The 17,493-nt window shown below is 41.6% G+C and overlaps 1 protein-coding gene across 2 annotated transcripts in view; it reads left to right on the forward strand.

Moving 5' to 3' along the window:
- The window catches only part of phf14 (PHD finger protein 14), a 58,724-nt gene extending 41,866 nt beyond the window's left edge, over positions 1-16,858 (forward strand). The window contains exons 17-18 of one of the 2 annotated variants that reach the window (XM_024297882.2): positions 2,107-2,224; positions 15,418-16,858. In XM_024297882.2, the coding sequence (XP_024153650.1) occupies positions 2,107-2,224; positions 15,418-15,489 (190 nt within the window). In that variant the 3' untranslated portion in view covers positions 15,490-16,858. Of the gene's footprint in view, positions 1-2,106; positions 2,225-12,107; positions 12,192-15,417 lie in introns of those variants that run through there. The other variant, XM_036214772.1, reaches the window with a different exon arrangement.
- The last annotated feature ends 635 nt before the right edge of the window (positions 16,859-17,493 follow it).

Here is a 17,493-nt window from a genome sequence, read left to right on the forward strand (position 1 = left end):
TCCGTCAGTAGATGTTGGTCTAACACAGATATATTTTTTTAGCAACACCCATTAGATTACAGTTTAGAGAGCAGTCAACAGTGTCCTACAGCACACACAAGAAAAAAGATTCATCTCAGGGGTTTAGAGGGCATTCAAGTATCTCCATCAGGGAAACGAAAGACTGTGGTCTTCTGAGTTCTTCTGTGCTGAAAGATTCATGTAAAATCAATTGGCAGCTTGCGTGCAACAAAAGGAGCCTGCTCATTAGAGGAGTGCACATTCTGGTGGTCATTTGTCTTTTATTCGGGCAATGGCCAGAGGGCACTTTAAGCTACCATCCCTCCTCAGGCAGAAATGACAGTTCATTCTCCTTTAGGCGCACACACACACATGTGATGGGGATGCACCTGTCGAAGAAAATTTTTTGCTAATTTGCAGCAGCTGCGAGGTTATACCCCTACAACTCATACAATGCCAATTATCTGTGCCAATTAAGGCTGCACTCCAGTTTGACTGAATCTGCTGTAAACACTAAAATGCATTATAACAGGTGTTTCACAGGGATATGAGGTCTGACTGGCATTTCCCTTTGAAATGCTCAATATTCACTGAGTTTAGACTGACTAACAAAGGTGTGGACCTTTTTACTTTTAAAGACACTGCTATAACAACTCAGCCCATTGTTCAGTGAAATAATGTTATAATAGTTATAAGTGGTGAAACCTGGGAACTTGGCAAGGAGGAGTTTTAAGTGGTAAAGTCAGTGAATCCAAGTTTATTTGTGTGGAGTCTATAACAGTCCTGAAGCCGCTCACTCTGATACCCATTTTCAGACACCAGAAGTATCAGAATGGTTGACATTTAAACTATTATGTTGTTTCTTTACTAAGTTAAGGTAAGGCCACGCTTGCATCAAAAGAGAAAAGTTATTTTTACCATCGTTCATAACCCTGAAAGTGGACCCAGAACATTTTGCCTGGAAAAGCAACTTTTATTATTTTGCATAAAAGTTTTGCAGAGCATTGAGTAAACCCAGGTGGGACGCTTATCTGCAGATACTTTTGGTTTACTCTGTTTATGAACAAGATAACTCAAATAATTATTTTTGACAAGATAGAGCTGTAACTGCACTTTGTTTCCTTTAAGTCCTTTGTGTGGCTACCCCCCTTTCATCACATAAGCAATGCACAACTGGTAATCACACTCACTTACACACACCTCACACTTGGAGCCAATTATGTCCTAATCAATGAAGGAGATTCACATTCTCCTGTGAGAATCTGATAAAGGAGCTAACAGCCTGGAGGTCAGCTGCATTCTCCATTCATCTCCATTACTGAGGTTGGTGTAACAGCAAAGCGGGGTAAAGACATACTGGAACACACGGTGACTAAAGCAGGGTTCACAGATAATGTTTTAACCTTGTCATCTGTCTTTTCATTTATCTATCCCTCCTTTCCATTCTATTGTCTTTCATTTGATGGAAGTTTTGTTTGCTGGGCCAAAGTGCTTAGTAACAGTGCCCAAGCTCTTAGTTTCAGATCTTCCACCAAGGTGTTTCCAGCCCAGTTGAGAGACATCATCTGCCATGGGGCCTTAAACATAATGTTAGCTTAGAACTAATGTGTTGATCAATTTCATACTTCAGCCTTTCCTCAATTGTAAACCAAAGTTCTAGGCTGGAAAGTGACTCATTTAGTAACCTAAAACTTACATGGAGTTCTATGAGGGCTTTGGTTTTGCTAGTGTTTTGGGAGGAGATACCCTACCAGGGTAGATGACCCCACTTGTTTCCGAGAATCGTACAGCATCTAGCCAAACTGAATTTGTTTCAGGGTTTTCTCATCTTTCTTTAACCGTGGCTCTTCAGATGAGGACAAAGATTTATTAGCTGCATTTTCTCCTTGGCTCTTGCCAAATGCTGTACAGCCGATGGCTGCAGAAGGTCAGCACAGCTGAATGATTGCAAGGCTTTGAATTATGTGACAAAAAGGTCCCGTCCCTGACAGCTCACTGCCTGCACCCCAAATCCATCCTTTCTGCTCAGCCTCTCTCATTTTTAAAGCAACACAGTAGTTTTGTTTATGACAGATGCATCACGTACCCTTCCTCTCTGCGCCATAGGTGTGATGAGTGCCAACTCTGCTATCACTTTGGGTGTCTGGACCCCCCCCTGAAGAAATCCCCCAAGCAGACTGGATATGGGTGGATCTGCCAGGAGTGTGACACATCCTCGTCAAAGGTGAGTGTGTCGGTTGTCCGCTTTAACACCAAGCATGAACTGAGGTATGTTGCAGAGAAGTGAGGGGAATGGTTGGGGAGGTTGATAGTAGCAGAACTCAAATAGCTCAACTTTGAAGCTTTGAACTTGAAACTCACACGGTTGTGAAATACTCAAGCAGATTTCAAATCTGGACCTGGGAGTTTGGACATCCTCTCGTCTTTTGCTTTGGAGAACAAAGAGTCCTCATAATCGTAGAATAGGAGGTCAAAAGCGCTAGTTAGAGAGTGAAAGTATCTAAGTTTACTTCCAGTCCTGCCAGAACAACTTCAGAGACTCCACTTCTTTGACTCTGGATGTGTTGTTTAAATATTTTACCGCTGTCTCTCGTTTATTGTGGAAGTTACATTCCAGGCCACGAGTCTGCAATCTTCTACACATAAAGAGCCATTTGGGTCGATTTCTCACTGACTGCAACTCAGCAGGAGCCACAAAGTTGGAAGACAGCTTTATATTTATGTTACTATATGATACATATAAAGTAACTATTGTAGTTTTGGCATAAATAAAAAAAATCATAAAGAGAAAATTGCTGTTTTTTTTTCAAATATGAAATAGTTTATGACTTTTGACAGAGATTCACTTGACCTTTCAAAATAAAAGACACCCTGAATCCATCCATCAATCTTCTCAACCTGTTGAAACCCTTTTAAAATCACAGGGTTGTTGTAGCCTCTACTGTTGGGTGAAACATGGTCAACTTTATTATTGAAATATTTGTAGATGTTTTAAGACTTTAAAACCTCTTACTACACGCCTTATAGACCTATTTCAATCAAGCATTAACACATTTGCACTTCATTCTTTTGTTTAAGTACTAAAAAAATAAACAAATAAATTCAGTCTAAGATAGTAATAAATAATGAAACTGAAAATCTCTTAAAGCTGGGGTGTCAAACTCAAAACAGGGGGCCAAAATCCAAAACGCACTTTAGGTCTCGTTCCGAACAGGATAAACATTTATTGAACACACTTAAACAAAATTTTCAAAACATTAAAAATTTCAACTTTTTAACATAATTTTAACATCGTCAAAATTATCCAAGCTAGAAATAAGTGCAAGATAACATTGGGCAAATAATAAGAATAAAATGAAATGATCTGAAGGGCCAGATATAGTTATCTGGAGGGCCGGACCTGTTGTTGACGATGGAAACGCAGAACACAATGTGCTGTAAAAAAAACAAAACAAAACAAAAAAAGGAAAAATGCAAATATCTGCGATACAGGAAGACCACAAAAACTGAACAGCGAGAGACCACTGTACACCGCATATGTCATTACATGTAATATTTGAGCTATGGTAAGAGCATTGTTCCATTACTGAATCAAAGACCTGGTCCCAGTTTTTTTTTTCTTATTTTGAAAATTCGTGCGGAAGTCTGTTAAAAGTCTATGGTTTTCATAATGGGACATTCCAACATCCTGGTCCCATCACACCAGACAATTGAAGCTTTTGCTGGAGCAATTTCAGTCATTATCTTCATCAAATGCTCAATAAATGCTGCTAAACACTGAACACAATATTAAAGTGTTCTCTCCACCATCTATGCTGAAAGTTGTGTCCTACAATTGTACATTAAAAATTTAAAAACAATCAATTTTTGGATGATTTAGTTTATATCATATTGGTGCCTTTTTAAAAAAATAAAAATAAAACCCTCGAAAAACATTAAAACAGAAATCCAACAGTAGGAACTGAAATCTTTAGGGGAGATTTTTAACCTTGTGGAAACACTTTTTCATTTCTGTCCTCCTTGGAGGCTGCTCCCTCATCCTGCCTCTTCGGAGTTTTGTCCCTTCGAAGATGATTGTCCTCCTCTTCCTCCCACTTGTTTACTTCAAGTGGGAGAATGTGCATGCGTGGGTCTTTTTGCCCCGGAGCAAAGCGACATTTCGCTGGTGACGGGGGAATGAGGTTTGGAAGTAGCGACAAATATAGGTGAACTTTATGTCTCATCCCCATTGAAGCCACAAATAAGAGAAATCAGGAAGTGAAAAGATAAATAAAAAGATGTCGAACCTGGACAATATGTAAGGAGGAAATGTCTTTCAGCTGAGAAGGCTCTTTACTGTCTGCACAGAGTTCATGGAGAGCATGTTTGAGTAACAGGCAGATAAAAGCAGCCGACACTCAGTTTCCAACGTCATTTCTAATGTTGCAGGGATGACAATTTGAGCAGCAGTTAGCAATGACATTTTTGAGAAAACTTGATGTACAGAGCTTTTAAAGTGCGAGCTGCTCTGAGTGTCGCAGTAATAGCAAGTGTGGGGAGATAATTGACTCCACTAAGGGCATCTAAAAAGCACTCTGAGATGAGAGCTGTATTTAAGGAAAGTTTTATTATCTGCTTTTAAATGCCAAGCCGTGCACCATTTTTGCCTGCGGGGGGGCTTCTTAAATGCCAGCATTAAGTGCAGAATATTACCTGATCTCTGTGTCTGAGCCTCGGTGGTATGCAGAGATAGCGGGTGGTCACCCTGCGCCTCTGCAGAAACGGCACAGGAAGTGATTTGTGAGAGCTCCCTTCAGCAAGTGTTGTTATCTGAGGAAAAAAGGGGGGAAGATGGGATGAAGTAGGGCAGACACAGAACGAGAGGAAGAACAGAAACAGAATGGAAGAAGTGCAGGAACAGAGCCGAAAGAAAAGCAGGAACACCGAAAAATGACAGCAGGGAGGAGCAGAAACAGACTGGAAGAAGACCATCAAAAAGATGAGGAAGAACAGGAGAGAAAGAAGAGCATAAACGCGATTAAAATACAGCAAAAAATACAGATGAAGACGGGAAAAAACATAGCTGAAGAAAAACAGCCAAAGGACACCAAGAATAAAGAGAAAAAGAAGACAAATAAAGCTGAAGAAGACCATAAAAAGGCTGAGGAAGAACAGGAACAAAAGAAAGAGGAGCATAGACGTAACTGAAGCACAGAAGAAACACAGATGAAGAAGAGCAAAAGCATTCCTGAAGTAAAACAGAAAACAGCCAAAGGACAGTGCAGAGGAAGAAGCTGAAGAAGACCATAAATACTAGAATCACGGATGTAGAAGAGCAGGAACACAAGTGAATTAGACAAGTGAGAATATATATATTGAGAACCAGTTTATATGTATTCAAGATATGTAGAGTAAATTAAACTGCCTAAATAAATATACAAATTTCAGATGAATAAAACTAAACAAAAGTGTTTTTTTTCTTTGTTTTTCATGAGATAAAGCTGAACTAATAGAAATGTAAATGTGGCTAAAATACTGTTAAGTGAAAAGACTAAAACTAAATGAAAATCATCTGTGAGAATGAACACTGCCGGCTCGTTTAAACGGAGTCTGTGAGATTATTCCATTGTGAAAGCAGCTTAGCTGTCCTGCTGGAAGAACACAATCCTCAGAACTGGAGCGTTGTCAGAAGAGGTTTTCTGCCAGGATTACCTTGTATGTGGGCTGATTCAAAAGTCCCTCACAAAGAAGAATCTGCCCAACTCCAGTCTTGTTTAAGCACCTCCGGATCATCTTTGAACTTCCACTAAATCTTACTCTGAGTGGAGTGCACATTTGACAGGCCTTTCTAAGTCATATAATCATCTGGACAATCGGGTGATGGTCATAACCAAACTTGGGCTCAGGACAGAAGATGTCAGATTCTTATGATCCGGTCTCGTCTTTGCTCACTTTTTGACGGAGACCTTCTTCCTGTTATGGTGGGATCTAAGTTTGGTCCCGGTTTTCAAACACCCGCCATTCTTTTTGGTGGAGCTCATTTGATGATGTCCTACAGGTGTGGAGGGATATTTAAAATCTTTATATAAACTTTTTTATCAGTAATGTTTTAGTTTCACTGTAACCCCTCAAACTTCGGCTGCTTGACCTGTTCTTCTATGCAGTTGTGCTACATTTTATCAAAGCACTGTTCTGACCCTCAGTGGAACTTTTGACATCTGCACATACTTGTGTAGATCTTTGTGGACATGCTGGCACAGTTTTGTGTAAACATTTTAAGTGTTTGTGCAGATGTTTGTGTAAACATTTCTGTGTTTGTTTGTGCAGACATTTGGGTGCTAATTTCTGTGTGTTTGTGCAGATGTTTGTGTAAACATTTTTGTGTGTGTTTGTGCAGACATTTGGGTGCTAATTTATGTGTGTTTGTGCAGATGTTTGTGTAAACATTTCTGTGTTTGTTTGTCCAAATATTTGTGGACATGTTTGAACAGTTTTGTGTAAACATTTGTATGTGTTTGTGCAGACATTTGTGTAAAAATGTCTTTTTCTGCAAACATTTGTGTAAACATTTCGTTTGTCCATATGTTTGTGTAAACATTTCTGTATAGACGTGTGCATGTTTGTGTAAACATGTCTGTGTGTGTTTGTCCATATGTTTGTGTAAACATTTCTGTATAAATTTATGCATGTGTGTGTAAACATTTCTGTTCGCGTTTGGGCAAATGTTAAACATCAACACAAACAGTTCTGTTCGTGTTTATTTTTATTTAAGTGTATATGCACTATTTTATAAACTTTTTTTTACATCTATGTGTGCTTTTGTGTATCTGCATGTGTTTTTGGAAACAATTATACATTTTTTAGTGTATGTGTTAACATCTTTGCACATTTGTGTCCATGCTTTTGCACTTTTGCGTTAATATCTCTGATCGTGTTTGTGCTATTTTGCACAATTTTGTATATTGGTCTAGTCACATTTTTTCACTTTTTTTAAGCAATTGTGTATATGTTTGTGGAGATGTTTTTGCACTTTTGAGTAAACATTTCTTTGTGTTTGTGCAGCCGTTTGTCCACACACTTTTGTGTCAACAGTTTCGTACATGTTTTTAGATGTATTTCATCAAATGTGTGTGTTGGTGTGAACCTTTGTGCATATGTTTGTGTTGTGCCTTATTGGACCGCCCTGAGTTCATTACAGATGCTGTTTCTGTCCGCCTGCTCGGCTCAGATAAACTCGGCTCTGACCGAGGCCACATCCCTGCCGCTGCAGGGCCTCACTAAATTGATTTCAGCAGTAAAGTGACAGTCTTGCTGTAATATCGGATGGCCTTTAATTCAGCCTTGTTGCTGCTCCAAGGGTGCTTGTTTAAGGCTTTATTTACACCCTGGCAGCAGAGTTAGGCCCACTGAATCACAGCAGCAGATTCCCGTAACGGCTCTAAAGTTGCTCCGGCGCGTTCAAAGGGGCTCCTGTGGACGGGGGTGGGCTGCAGCCCCTAGCTGTGCTTGCACTTGTCTTCGAACCCTTTGAAAGTGTTGATCACCTCCATGAAAGCTGCTTCACTGGCAGCACAGCTGCAGGCCTCCATCCCACGCACCACGGCCGCCGTCCCCTCGCACGCAGCAGGGGTGAGTTTGGATCTGTGGTCGTCCTAAGAAAGGCCGGAATAAAAACTCACTCCGATGATAATGGTGTTTTGTTTTTGAAGAAAGTTAGGCTTAAATTGCTTTTCTGAGTATTATTTTATTTAAATAATATAATTGCTAATCAGCAGCAGACAGTGTATTTGTGATGTAGAACATACGCTCAATGGGCCACAAAATCCCTTCTCTGAGCCTTAACAACTGTGAAAGGGGGGCGGGGTTACAAAAATCCCACCCACAACTTAGAGGCGTATTTCTAATGAATTCCTGCCGGTCTGCAGAAACTAAGTCCTAGAAAACAACATGTTTTTATTTAATTAAAAACAACAAGCACAATTAAAAGACATTCTGTTTGATAGACGTTTGTGTAACCATTTCTCTGTGTGTTTGTCCAGATGTTTGTGTAAACATTTCTGTGTGTGTTTGTGTAAACATTTGTGTAAACCTTTCAGTGTGCTCAATAGACGTTTATTTAAACCTTTCTCTGTGTGTTTGTGCTGATGTTTGTGTAAGCATTTCTCTACGTATTTATTTACACGTTTGTGGAACATTTCTGCGCAAATGTTCCACAAACATTTGTGTTTGTATTTGTGTAAATGTTTATCTAAGTATATGTGCACTCTTTTGTAAACTTTTTTACATGCTTTTGTGTATCTACTTGTGTATTTGGAAACAATTGTGCAATTTTTAGTGTACATGTTGACATCTTTGCACATGTTTGTGTACATGCGAACTCTTTTACTAAAGATCAGAGGACGGTCAGAGTGGGGCTTCATGTCCTGGTATCTGCAGCTTCTTCTGTTTGCGGCATCAATCAGAGTTTTCATGCTGACCCGTGTAATGCTGTAATGAAGTTAAGCTGATTAACTTAATGAAGCCCTGCACTCTGCTGCCTTCAATGCGCGCAGGAAAAAACAGGCATCATTCCTCATCAGCTGCTGCCGTGCATCTGTGAAGAAGAAAAAACCTCCGCCCGCTTTATTCTCCCGTTAAAGAATTTTTCATTAGCAGCCGATCAGGCTCATCACCGTCGCTTCTGGAATGAAGATAAATCACAGGCGGCGCAGGAGTGACGGTCCGCCCCACCCCGCGACTGTGTTCGTGTTGATTTGAAGCCGCAGAGGTCGATAACAGCTGAAACCGAAGGAGCTCGGAGACGAACTCATCAATGATGCTTGTCTTCAGCCGCCGCCAAAGTGTAAGCACAGTTTAATATGATTTAAGGCGCCACAGGAAGCACGGAGAGTGTGGGGGGTGCGGCCCGGCGGGACGCCGCAGATGACGGGAAAAATCAATGACCGCCGGTCCCCTCAATCACTTTAACTAGGCGCCACAGACGCCTGCGGGCCTCTCTGGGGCCAATTTGTGGAGTAAGCAGGAGTGTGTGATTGCAGCGGGATCCCCAGAGGCTATTTGTGTGGACCCGGCTCCGGTCTAATAACCTTTTTAGCCCAGAGCGCACGGCGAGGCCTGTCGTCTGAATGCTCGCTGTTTTATGGTCGTGAGTCAGTGACTCCAACAGAGGGAAGCTTCTGTGGAACCACGCTCCTGAGGTGCACACACTGAGCGTCACTGCCTGCACGAAGGATCAGAGCATGTGAAGACCTTTTCAGCTGCAAAGTCCCACTCCTGACACCTTTTTTGATCTACTGTAATAGTAGGCTGTGTTGATGAAATTGATTTTATCAATCTAAGCTTAATAGATCAAAAATCGAGTAGAGAACGATCTAACGCATAATGCCAAAGTCTGCTAGCTTGATGCTAACATATAATGGGATTTCCCATAGGATGGGTAATGCTAACGCTTGGTCGAAATATACTGTACATTGCTGACTAAATTAATATCTTTATATACTCAGCTGCATAATCGACCACATGATGTGCAGGGTCTGTGAGCGAATACCTGGAGTGTCCCTCGGCAACTACTGACTGACTGATTTGGGGTACGCTGATGACACCATCTTATTCAGCTCATCTTACAGTCAACTGAGGGACGCTCTTATTGTTTACAGCAAAGAGGCAGAAAATCTGGGTCTCCAAGTTCACCAAGTTCATGCATGTTGGTGAGGAACCAGATCCACTCACTATTTTGCTTGGAAATGAGCCCGTGAAGAACTTTGTTTATCTGGGATGTGGCAGATAATGGAGATCTTAGACCAGAGATTCTCTGCGGGAGAGCCATGGCAGCCTCTGCTATGCAGTCTTTCCAGAAACCACTTTGGTGGCACAAATCCATCTCGCGCAAGACAAAGCTTCGCATCTACAACTCCACCGTACTCTCCATTCTTTTATATGGCTCAGAAACATGGTCCTTAAATAAGACCCTAGCCTCAAGAATAGATGGCTTTGATAGCAGGGCTTTTAGAACCATCGAGAACAGCAGATGGTCCCAGCGAATCTCCAACAAATCGCTCAGAGCCCACACAAACCAGCCCAGAGCTTCCATCCTGGCAGCACAGTGCCGCGTCCGCCCGCTGGTTTGGCCATGTTCTTCGCCTTCCCTCTGAAAACCCTAGAAGAGTCATTTTGAAGTTTGACCCAAAGGCTGCAGGCAGGAGACGACCGCGACCTTCGCCAACATGGCATTACTGCAAAGGAGGCAGATCTGCTGGCACAAGACCGCCAGTATTGGAGACACCTGACTCATCTGATCAGCTCAACGCACCAGGGCGGGACACCAACCCTAACGCAGGAGCAAGATAGATAGATAGATAGATATACTCACAGGCATGAGTTTTCCTAACTCTTTAAAGGAACATTTTTTAAATTGCCTATTTCTTATAGGAAACACAAGTTTTTGCTCATACTTTCTTCTTCTACTGGAATAATGTGTCATGCTATAGCGTGATTGCCACCTAGTGGCCAAACTAAAACGCCTCCAGGAAAAGCAGAACAATTGTTAGAGCTTCTCCATTTGAGAATCCATGTAACACCGTATAGTATTAACAATCTCATTATTATTTTACTTAAAGGCTTTACAGTATGTGAACTGTATCAGATTAATTTGAAAACCTTCAAAACATATATATATATATATATATATATTATTAGTGTATTTATAAACAAAAGTGTCTAAATGTGTAAAATCAAAATTGACTTGAATCAAATTGATTTTTATTGGAGTGGGTCCTTAAATCTGGCGGATGAAGCCCTCTGCAGGTGATGTCCTCGGTTCCTGCTCAGCAGCAGCTTTTATCGTTTCAAACATGTGAGGAAAAGATGCAGCGTTTTCCTTTTGTTTCAATTAGACTTTCCTTGTTCAGAGTCGGCCTCGCCTTACTCGATTGAATTTTTTTTTCTGGGGAAAAGCGACATTAACCGGAGCCGAGGTCATAAACGAGATGGAGCTGCAACACGAGCAGTCATCAGCTTTAATTGTTCTCGCCTGTAGGGGGGGGAGGCTGAACGGACTGGTGAAGTCGTCTTTTATGACCCGAAGCTGCAGGAGACACATGCGCACACGCACAAGTGTGCCATAATTTGTGTGGTAGTTTGTGGTGAGCTACTCATGCACTGACCCAGTCCCACCACTGTGCACGTGGGAGTGTGCACGTTGCTGCAGGTTATGGCTGTTTACCTGTAGATCAGAAATGAAGTGAAAGCTTATATGAATCCTACAGGGTAGTTGAAGTGGTTTGTTGCAAAACTGTCAAAATAAAATGATGGCTCTTGTAGTTTCTAGACTTTTTTGCATAAAATTATCCTTCTAATATTTACAGAATACAAATGCGTTCTTTCATTTTCTTCAGGATGTTTAACTATCCAATAACTTTTAGAATAAAAGCACGGTTTACTTTTTGTTTCCTAGACGAGTGCTCCTTGTATTTTTTTCAGAACAAAAGCATGACTCCTTTTGTTTCCAAAAAAGAAGACATGGCTCCTTTTGTTTTTCAAAATCAAAGCATGGCTCCCAGCAGTCTTGTCTGTGCTTCATTGTTCGTGAGAATTGAAAGGTGAGAAACCCTGATTCTAGTGATGTATGATTAACTTTGGGTGGAGTTGAAGGTGCAGTGGTGGTCAGGTGGTGTGGCGGTGTCCACCCTCCCTCTGCGGGCTCCACACACTCCGACTCATAAAAAGTACGGGGATAAAGAAGAGAATCTGTCACATTAATTAACAGCTGCCTCTTTGAGGACTGCGCCGGCTTGATAAAGCTTCCTGAAGTGTGTTCGCCGCTGTGCATTATGCAGAGTAATGTGTACGCGTGTGCCGGAGGACGTGCTTCTGTATGTGTGGGTGTTAATGGTGAAGCAGCAGTCTGGGGAGGGGAAGGGGGGGCTGAGTTGCTGGTCTTTGATGCCACCTAGGGACCAGTGTGAGCTCTTCTGCTGTCTGCTTTTGGATGTCATTCCTGCGAAGGTCCTGGCTTTTCTTTCCCATGTTCCTCAGAGGAGAGAATGTCTCCTTCCTCTGGAGGTTTGCACAAAGCAGACCTCTGGGGGGAGAAGCAGTGATGCAGGACTCTCAGTCACACTGAGAAAGAGGAGGAGGAGGAGGAAATAGGCAGAGTTCTTTGTGTTGTTCCTGCAGATGCAACACTGCTTCAGTCCTAAACTCTAACAGATTTAGAGCTGTAACTACGTTTTCAGCCTCCTCTGACGCAGTGAGACTACAGATGATTACAGAAGTGGCGTCTGATGATAAAGACTCACCAGGATGAAGACTTTATCCAGAAAGGCAGGCATGTCAGGGTTTCCCTGCTAATTAAGGCAATTACTCTGAATACCATCTTTAATTTTAAAAAAAAAATCTTAAAGTTAATAATAAACTATGTAGAGAGAACCCAACCTCAGTATTAACTAGAGCAGTAATCCCTAATTAAGGTGTCATCTACATACAAACTGAATTTCCTCAGATAGAAAAATGGAACGGATACGACTTTGTCCCATCTCTCCTTCTGGCCATCACCAGGATCCATCACCTGAGTACTAGCACTTCCTTGGTCCCCAGACTGCACTTCCCATCAGCCCCTGCTGTCTCTCTCAGAAGCCCAACAGCCGTTTTCCATCTACCCAGAAGTATTTTGTCTAATTGAGCATTCTCATCATGACACGATCTTCTGTTTCATCCGATTCGTCTTCGACTCTGATTGTTTGCCGCCTGCCCCGACCCTCGCTTGGACCATGACCACTCTGGTTGTTCTCTGATGCCCTCATGCTTGTGTTTGATCTCTGCCTGCCTGATCCGGATTTAGCTTTGTGGACGTTTAACTCTGCTTTACTCCTGTTCTCTTGTCTGTGCCAATAAAACCTGCTGCACTTGTATTTAGCCGTCTGCCTGTTTGTGGCAGCTCCTCTGTTGCAACTTCCATTCGTGTCCTTAGTTTAGTTGTCACTTGGATGGAAGACCAATTGTATGCACTTTATATTGTTTTTTTATTTAAAAAAAGGAAGCAACTCAATTATTTCTCATATAAACCATTGATGCCTGAATGTATTTCAACAATGGATCAAGCACGGATCAATCAATTAGGACGGAGTATTTCCAGAATCTATTCAATTCGATTCACCAGAGCCGGGATCGATTTGATTCCTTTTTTTTTTTTTTTTTTTTAATTCTCAATTTGAATCAGTTCAATCATATGGGAAATCCAGCATCACGCATCAAGCTAGCACACCGGCATTATGCATTAGATCGATCTCTACTTTTATGGCTCAATTATTGATCGATTAAGTTTAGAACAATTCGATTCTGGGTCAGGGGGATGTCATGATCCAAAGGTCATATCAGTCCCAGCAGTTTAGAAAACCTTTCTCTGATGGGGGGTTGTAGAACCAGAGGAGCCTACAACTGCTCAGAGACACCCGATACCTCAGATTGACAGGAAGTAATGATCATTTACTTCCTGGAATTGCGATGAAGATAAGACAGATTTATCCCAGATTGTTCCTGGAATGTTGGTCTGCTCCGTATCTCCTCTTCAGATTTTCTGGTTCGGCAGAGTCTGAGTGGGCTCCATTGTGTGTCAGGGTTTGACTTTTTCACTTCACCCTGCAGGCTGCACACATGCGAGGTGTTAGCTGATGATAAATTGTTGAGGAGAAAGCTCACAGTTCATAAAGAAACCGTGGGTTGTAGTGAAGACTGAGCCTTTTCAAGGCTTTATAGGACTATAGAGGAGCTCCTCGTAGGGATCCTTTGTCAGAGGTTTGGTCCCTTCAAAGGCAGCATGCCTGCTGAGGCGCACATCTCACCTGCTTTGTGTGTGGGAAGAATGCAGGCGCCTCGGAGGTGCTCCGGTCCGACAGATCCTGCAGCCGTCAGCCTGCCGGGTGAGGAGCGCGCGGCTGCAGATCCTAACCCGCTGCTCACAGATTCTGCTGTGGAGATGTGTCCATTAACCTCTGCAGCTGGGGGTAATTGTATCTGTCAGAGCTGCTTAATCACCGCTGTCACTTTCAGTTTGTCTACCCCCGCCACCCCTCCAGCTTCACACGCTTCTGCACAGCCTTTAAGATTCACATCCACGCCAACAGCAGCTCCAAGCTGCTGAGCTGGGCGTGCGCAACGTCGCTTCACACCTGAGCTGCTGCTTCACACAGGTGAACATGCTAGCAGGAAAGTGTTTGTGAGAGCAGCAGAATCCTCTCTGCAGCATTTGGTGCACGGCTACTGCGTTTGTAACCCAGTAGAAAAAGCCCTTAAAAAAGATCTTTATGAAGCTATCAAATTAAAATAAAAAAATAAAAAAAGATAATGATAATAATTAAAAAAAAGAAAAAAAAAGTTAAAACTGTTTAAAGGTTTAAAAAATGCTCAGTATTTTGTTTTTTTTTAAAGTTTTATGAAAAAAAAGGGAAACTGTAAACTTTCTGTTCTGTTTGTGGTTCTGGTTGTGACATCCACGGCTCTCACATCTATAGGAGCACAAAGCAGCAAAATACAACGTCAGACTCTGAACATTAACACAGAAACATAAAAGCGTGTTTCTGTCAGTGCAAACGTAGACCTAAAAGTAGAACAATTGATAAACCTGCAAAAGGTGAATCCCTTATTTCAAGAAAATAATAATGTTTTCTGTCTTGCAAGAAAAATAATCATATGAAGAACTTTATTCAATAACAAAATAATTTTAGTTTAAGAAAACTTGACATTTAAAAAAAAATCTTGGTAAGACAATTTTTCTTAACTATTATTAGATTTTTTTTAAGCGTCCCCTGTGTTCTTTTATTTATGATTATGCCATTTTTAGCCCAAATCTGAAAAACGTGTTTAGTTTTCTAGAAAAAAAGTTTATGCAGAGCCGCAGTCGTTCATTTGTGGACATCTGAGTTGTGGGCGGGACTGTTGCCACAGAGCAAACCCACCCCCTTTCCCATCATCCGTCCGTTGATGAGCTCTTCCTCTAGCTTACACCCCCTCACAACTCTAAGCTAATATTAGCGTTGCAACAAAAGTGGCGAGCTATTAAACCGAACAGTTTTAAGCCAGATGCCAACTCAGACGAAGAAAACAGAAATTTCTCAATTGATCTTATTTGTCTGCAAGTGGATGCATCAGAATGAAGTGGAGCAAGGAGCTTCTGGCTTGCCGTAGTAACCTATAGGTCACATCTACATGATTTTTTTAATCTTTTCCAGATTGTTTGAATAAAGAAATCATCAGAAATGCAATTTAAATCTTAATTTTCTTCATATATGTCCTCCATCATCGGAAAAATGCCACGAGAACATGTAAAAAATACAATTTTCATTAATATTTAAATGATAGTTATTTGGCTGAGTCGAATGACACTTTGCTGATGCATGTGGTGATCGCCATTTCTGACAACTGCAATGTGTTCCTTTGTTGCAGGAGGAGGAGGAGCGGCTACAAGAGGAAGACTCCGTTAAAGAGGAAGCAGCGGAGCAGGAAGTTCCAAACTGAGCCTGAGCGAGTTGTGTGTCCCCCCCACTTCCCTCCACCAGGAAGACGAAGCTCTCCTCCTCAGTTTGGACAGCAGTCAGCTTTCACTCCAGACAGTCGATCAACCAGCAGTGTCTTTCAGAAAACTCCTCAGACGGCGGAAAGAGCCGCCGACGTTCAGGTGGTAGAGTTTCCTCCTGTCCATCAGGGCGGAGCGTGGCAGCCGTCCTGGTCTGAACACGGCACCATGCTCACCTGCTCTGCTCTGTCTGAACACCTGAACCAGAGTCAAACTGGTATTCTTCATTCACATCTTCCTTTCTCCAGTAAAGCATCAGCTCCGCCCCTTTCTATGCTTCTTAATTCTGCTGGAGCTGATGTCATACCAGAACCATTTTAGTAACCAGACAGGTGGAGATGGTTCCGGTCAGCTCAGAGCACACCAAACATGGAGAAAGATAACCTAGAAAAGTCCAGTTTCCAAATGCTGAAGATTATTTTCTTATAAAAGAAAAACAACTCTACGAGGATACCAATTTTTATAGAAAACGTCAGATGATCCAGAATGCACGTTGACTGTGATGAGAAGTTAGCCGACACTACTGCTGACTTAGGATGACCAAACCATCCAGGAAAAAGCTTTACAAAGATCTGATTTTATGGCCTAAATTTCACCTGTGTGTACTCATTTATTAGCCACATCAGCATTAGCCACTGCCTTCTGATACAGTGCCTGGAGAAAGTATTCGGCCCCCTTGAACTTTTCAACCTTTTGCCACATTTCAGGCTTCAAACATAAAGATATAAAGCTGTAATTTTTTGTAATCAATCAACAACAAGTGGGACGCAATCATGAAGTGGAACGAAATTTATTGGATAGTTCAAACTTTTTTAACAAATAAAAAACTGAAAAATTGGGCGTGCAAAATTATTCGGCCCCCTTAAGTTAATATTTTGTAGCGCCACCTTTTGCTGCGATTACAGCTGTAAGTCACAGTTTTATACCTTTATGTTTGAAGCCTAAAATGTGGCAAAAGGTTGAAAAGTTCAAGCGGGCCGAATACTTTCGCAAGGCACTGTGGCTTCAACACTAAGCTACCCCATCGGACCAACAACACTGACATGAACCTTGTGTGGTTGAATCAGGACCTTCAAACATGGCGTATCAAATGCTTTTTTCCGGTTGTGTTTTGACTGAAGGAGTCGGTGGCATGTTAATGTTGCTGGATTCCTTTCTAAACTTTTTTTCTTTTTTTTGGTTACAGTATTCTTTTGACAGCTTTCCCGTCTTTCAATTTTGTGTTTGACTAGCTTTGAACCCAAGTATTCTCTGTTCTCTGAGTCAAGTTGTGCAAATAAAACTTTGAGACGGATTATGTTTTTATTCAAACGGTTCCTGAGCTCTTTATTGTAGCCCTCAGCAGTCCTGGACTCCAAGAAACAGTTTGTTTCTGCAATTCTTCATTCTTACTGCACGTTTAAACAAAAGTGTAACCTCCGAAACAAAAATTTAAAAATCACCAGCTAGCACCCAGTGAAAACCCCTCCCCCTCAAAAATGACGACGTCAGTACGTGAGAAATTGTCCAAAAAAAAGAAACATTTTTTGGGGCTCGGCTTATAGTTTGGTGACCATTTTGTGGCAAAGTGTGAAATTTGTCGATTTTTACTCTTTTCCCCCAAAATGGGAAATTAAAAAGTGAAGGTGGATCAGGAGGGGGCCAAGAGGGCAAAGGTGGGTACAATGGCGCTTTTAATAAACGTCTTCATCTTCTGAGAACTTGTGTATCAGCTGTTATGTAAATGAAGCAGATTTTCTCTGCTAGTGACACAGATAAAATCAAATTCTCTTTAACTTTTTCATCCCAGACATGCAGACTCATCAGTAACTCCAAAGTCTAAAGTTTCTGCATTCAAGTCTTTAGCTGAAATTTCAACCCTTATTTTGAAACAAATTGCCATCAAACTACTTTAAACAGTTTGTGGGGACAAAGTAACAGATGGATGGTGTGTCTGCATCTGCAAC

This window comes from Oryzias melastigma, linkage group LG13, assembly GCF_002922805.2.
Source record: "Oryzias melastigma strain HK-1 linkage group LG13, ASM292280v2, whole genome shotgun sequence".
Taxonomy (NCBI): Eukaryota; Metazoa; Chordata; class Actinopteri; order Beloniformes; family Adrianichthyidae; genus Oryzias; species Oryzias melastigma.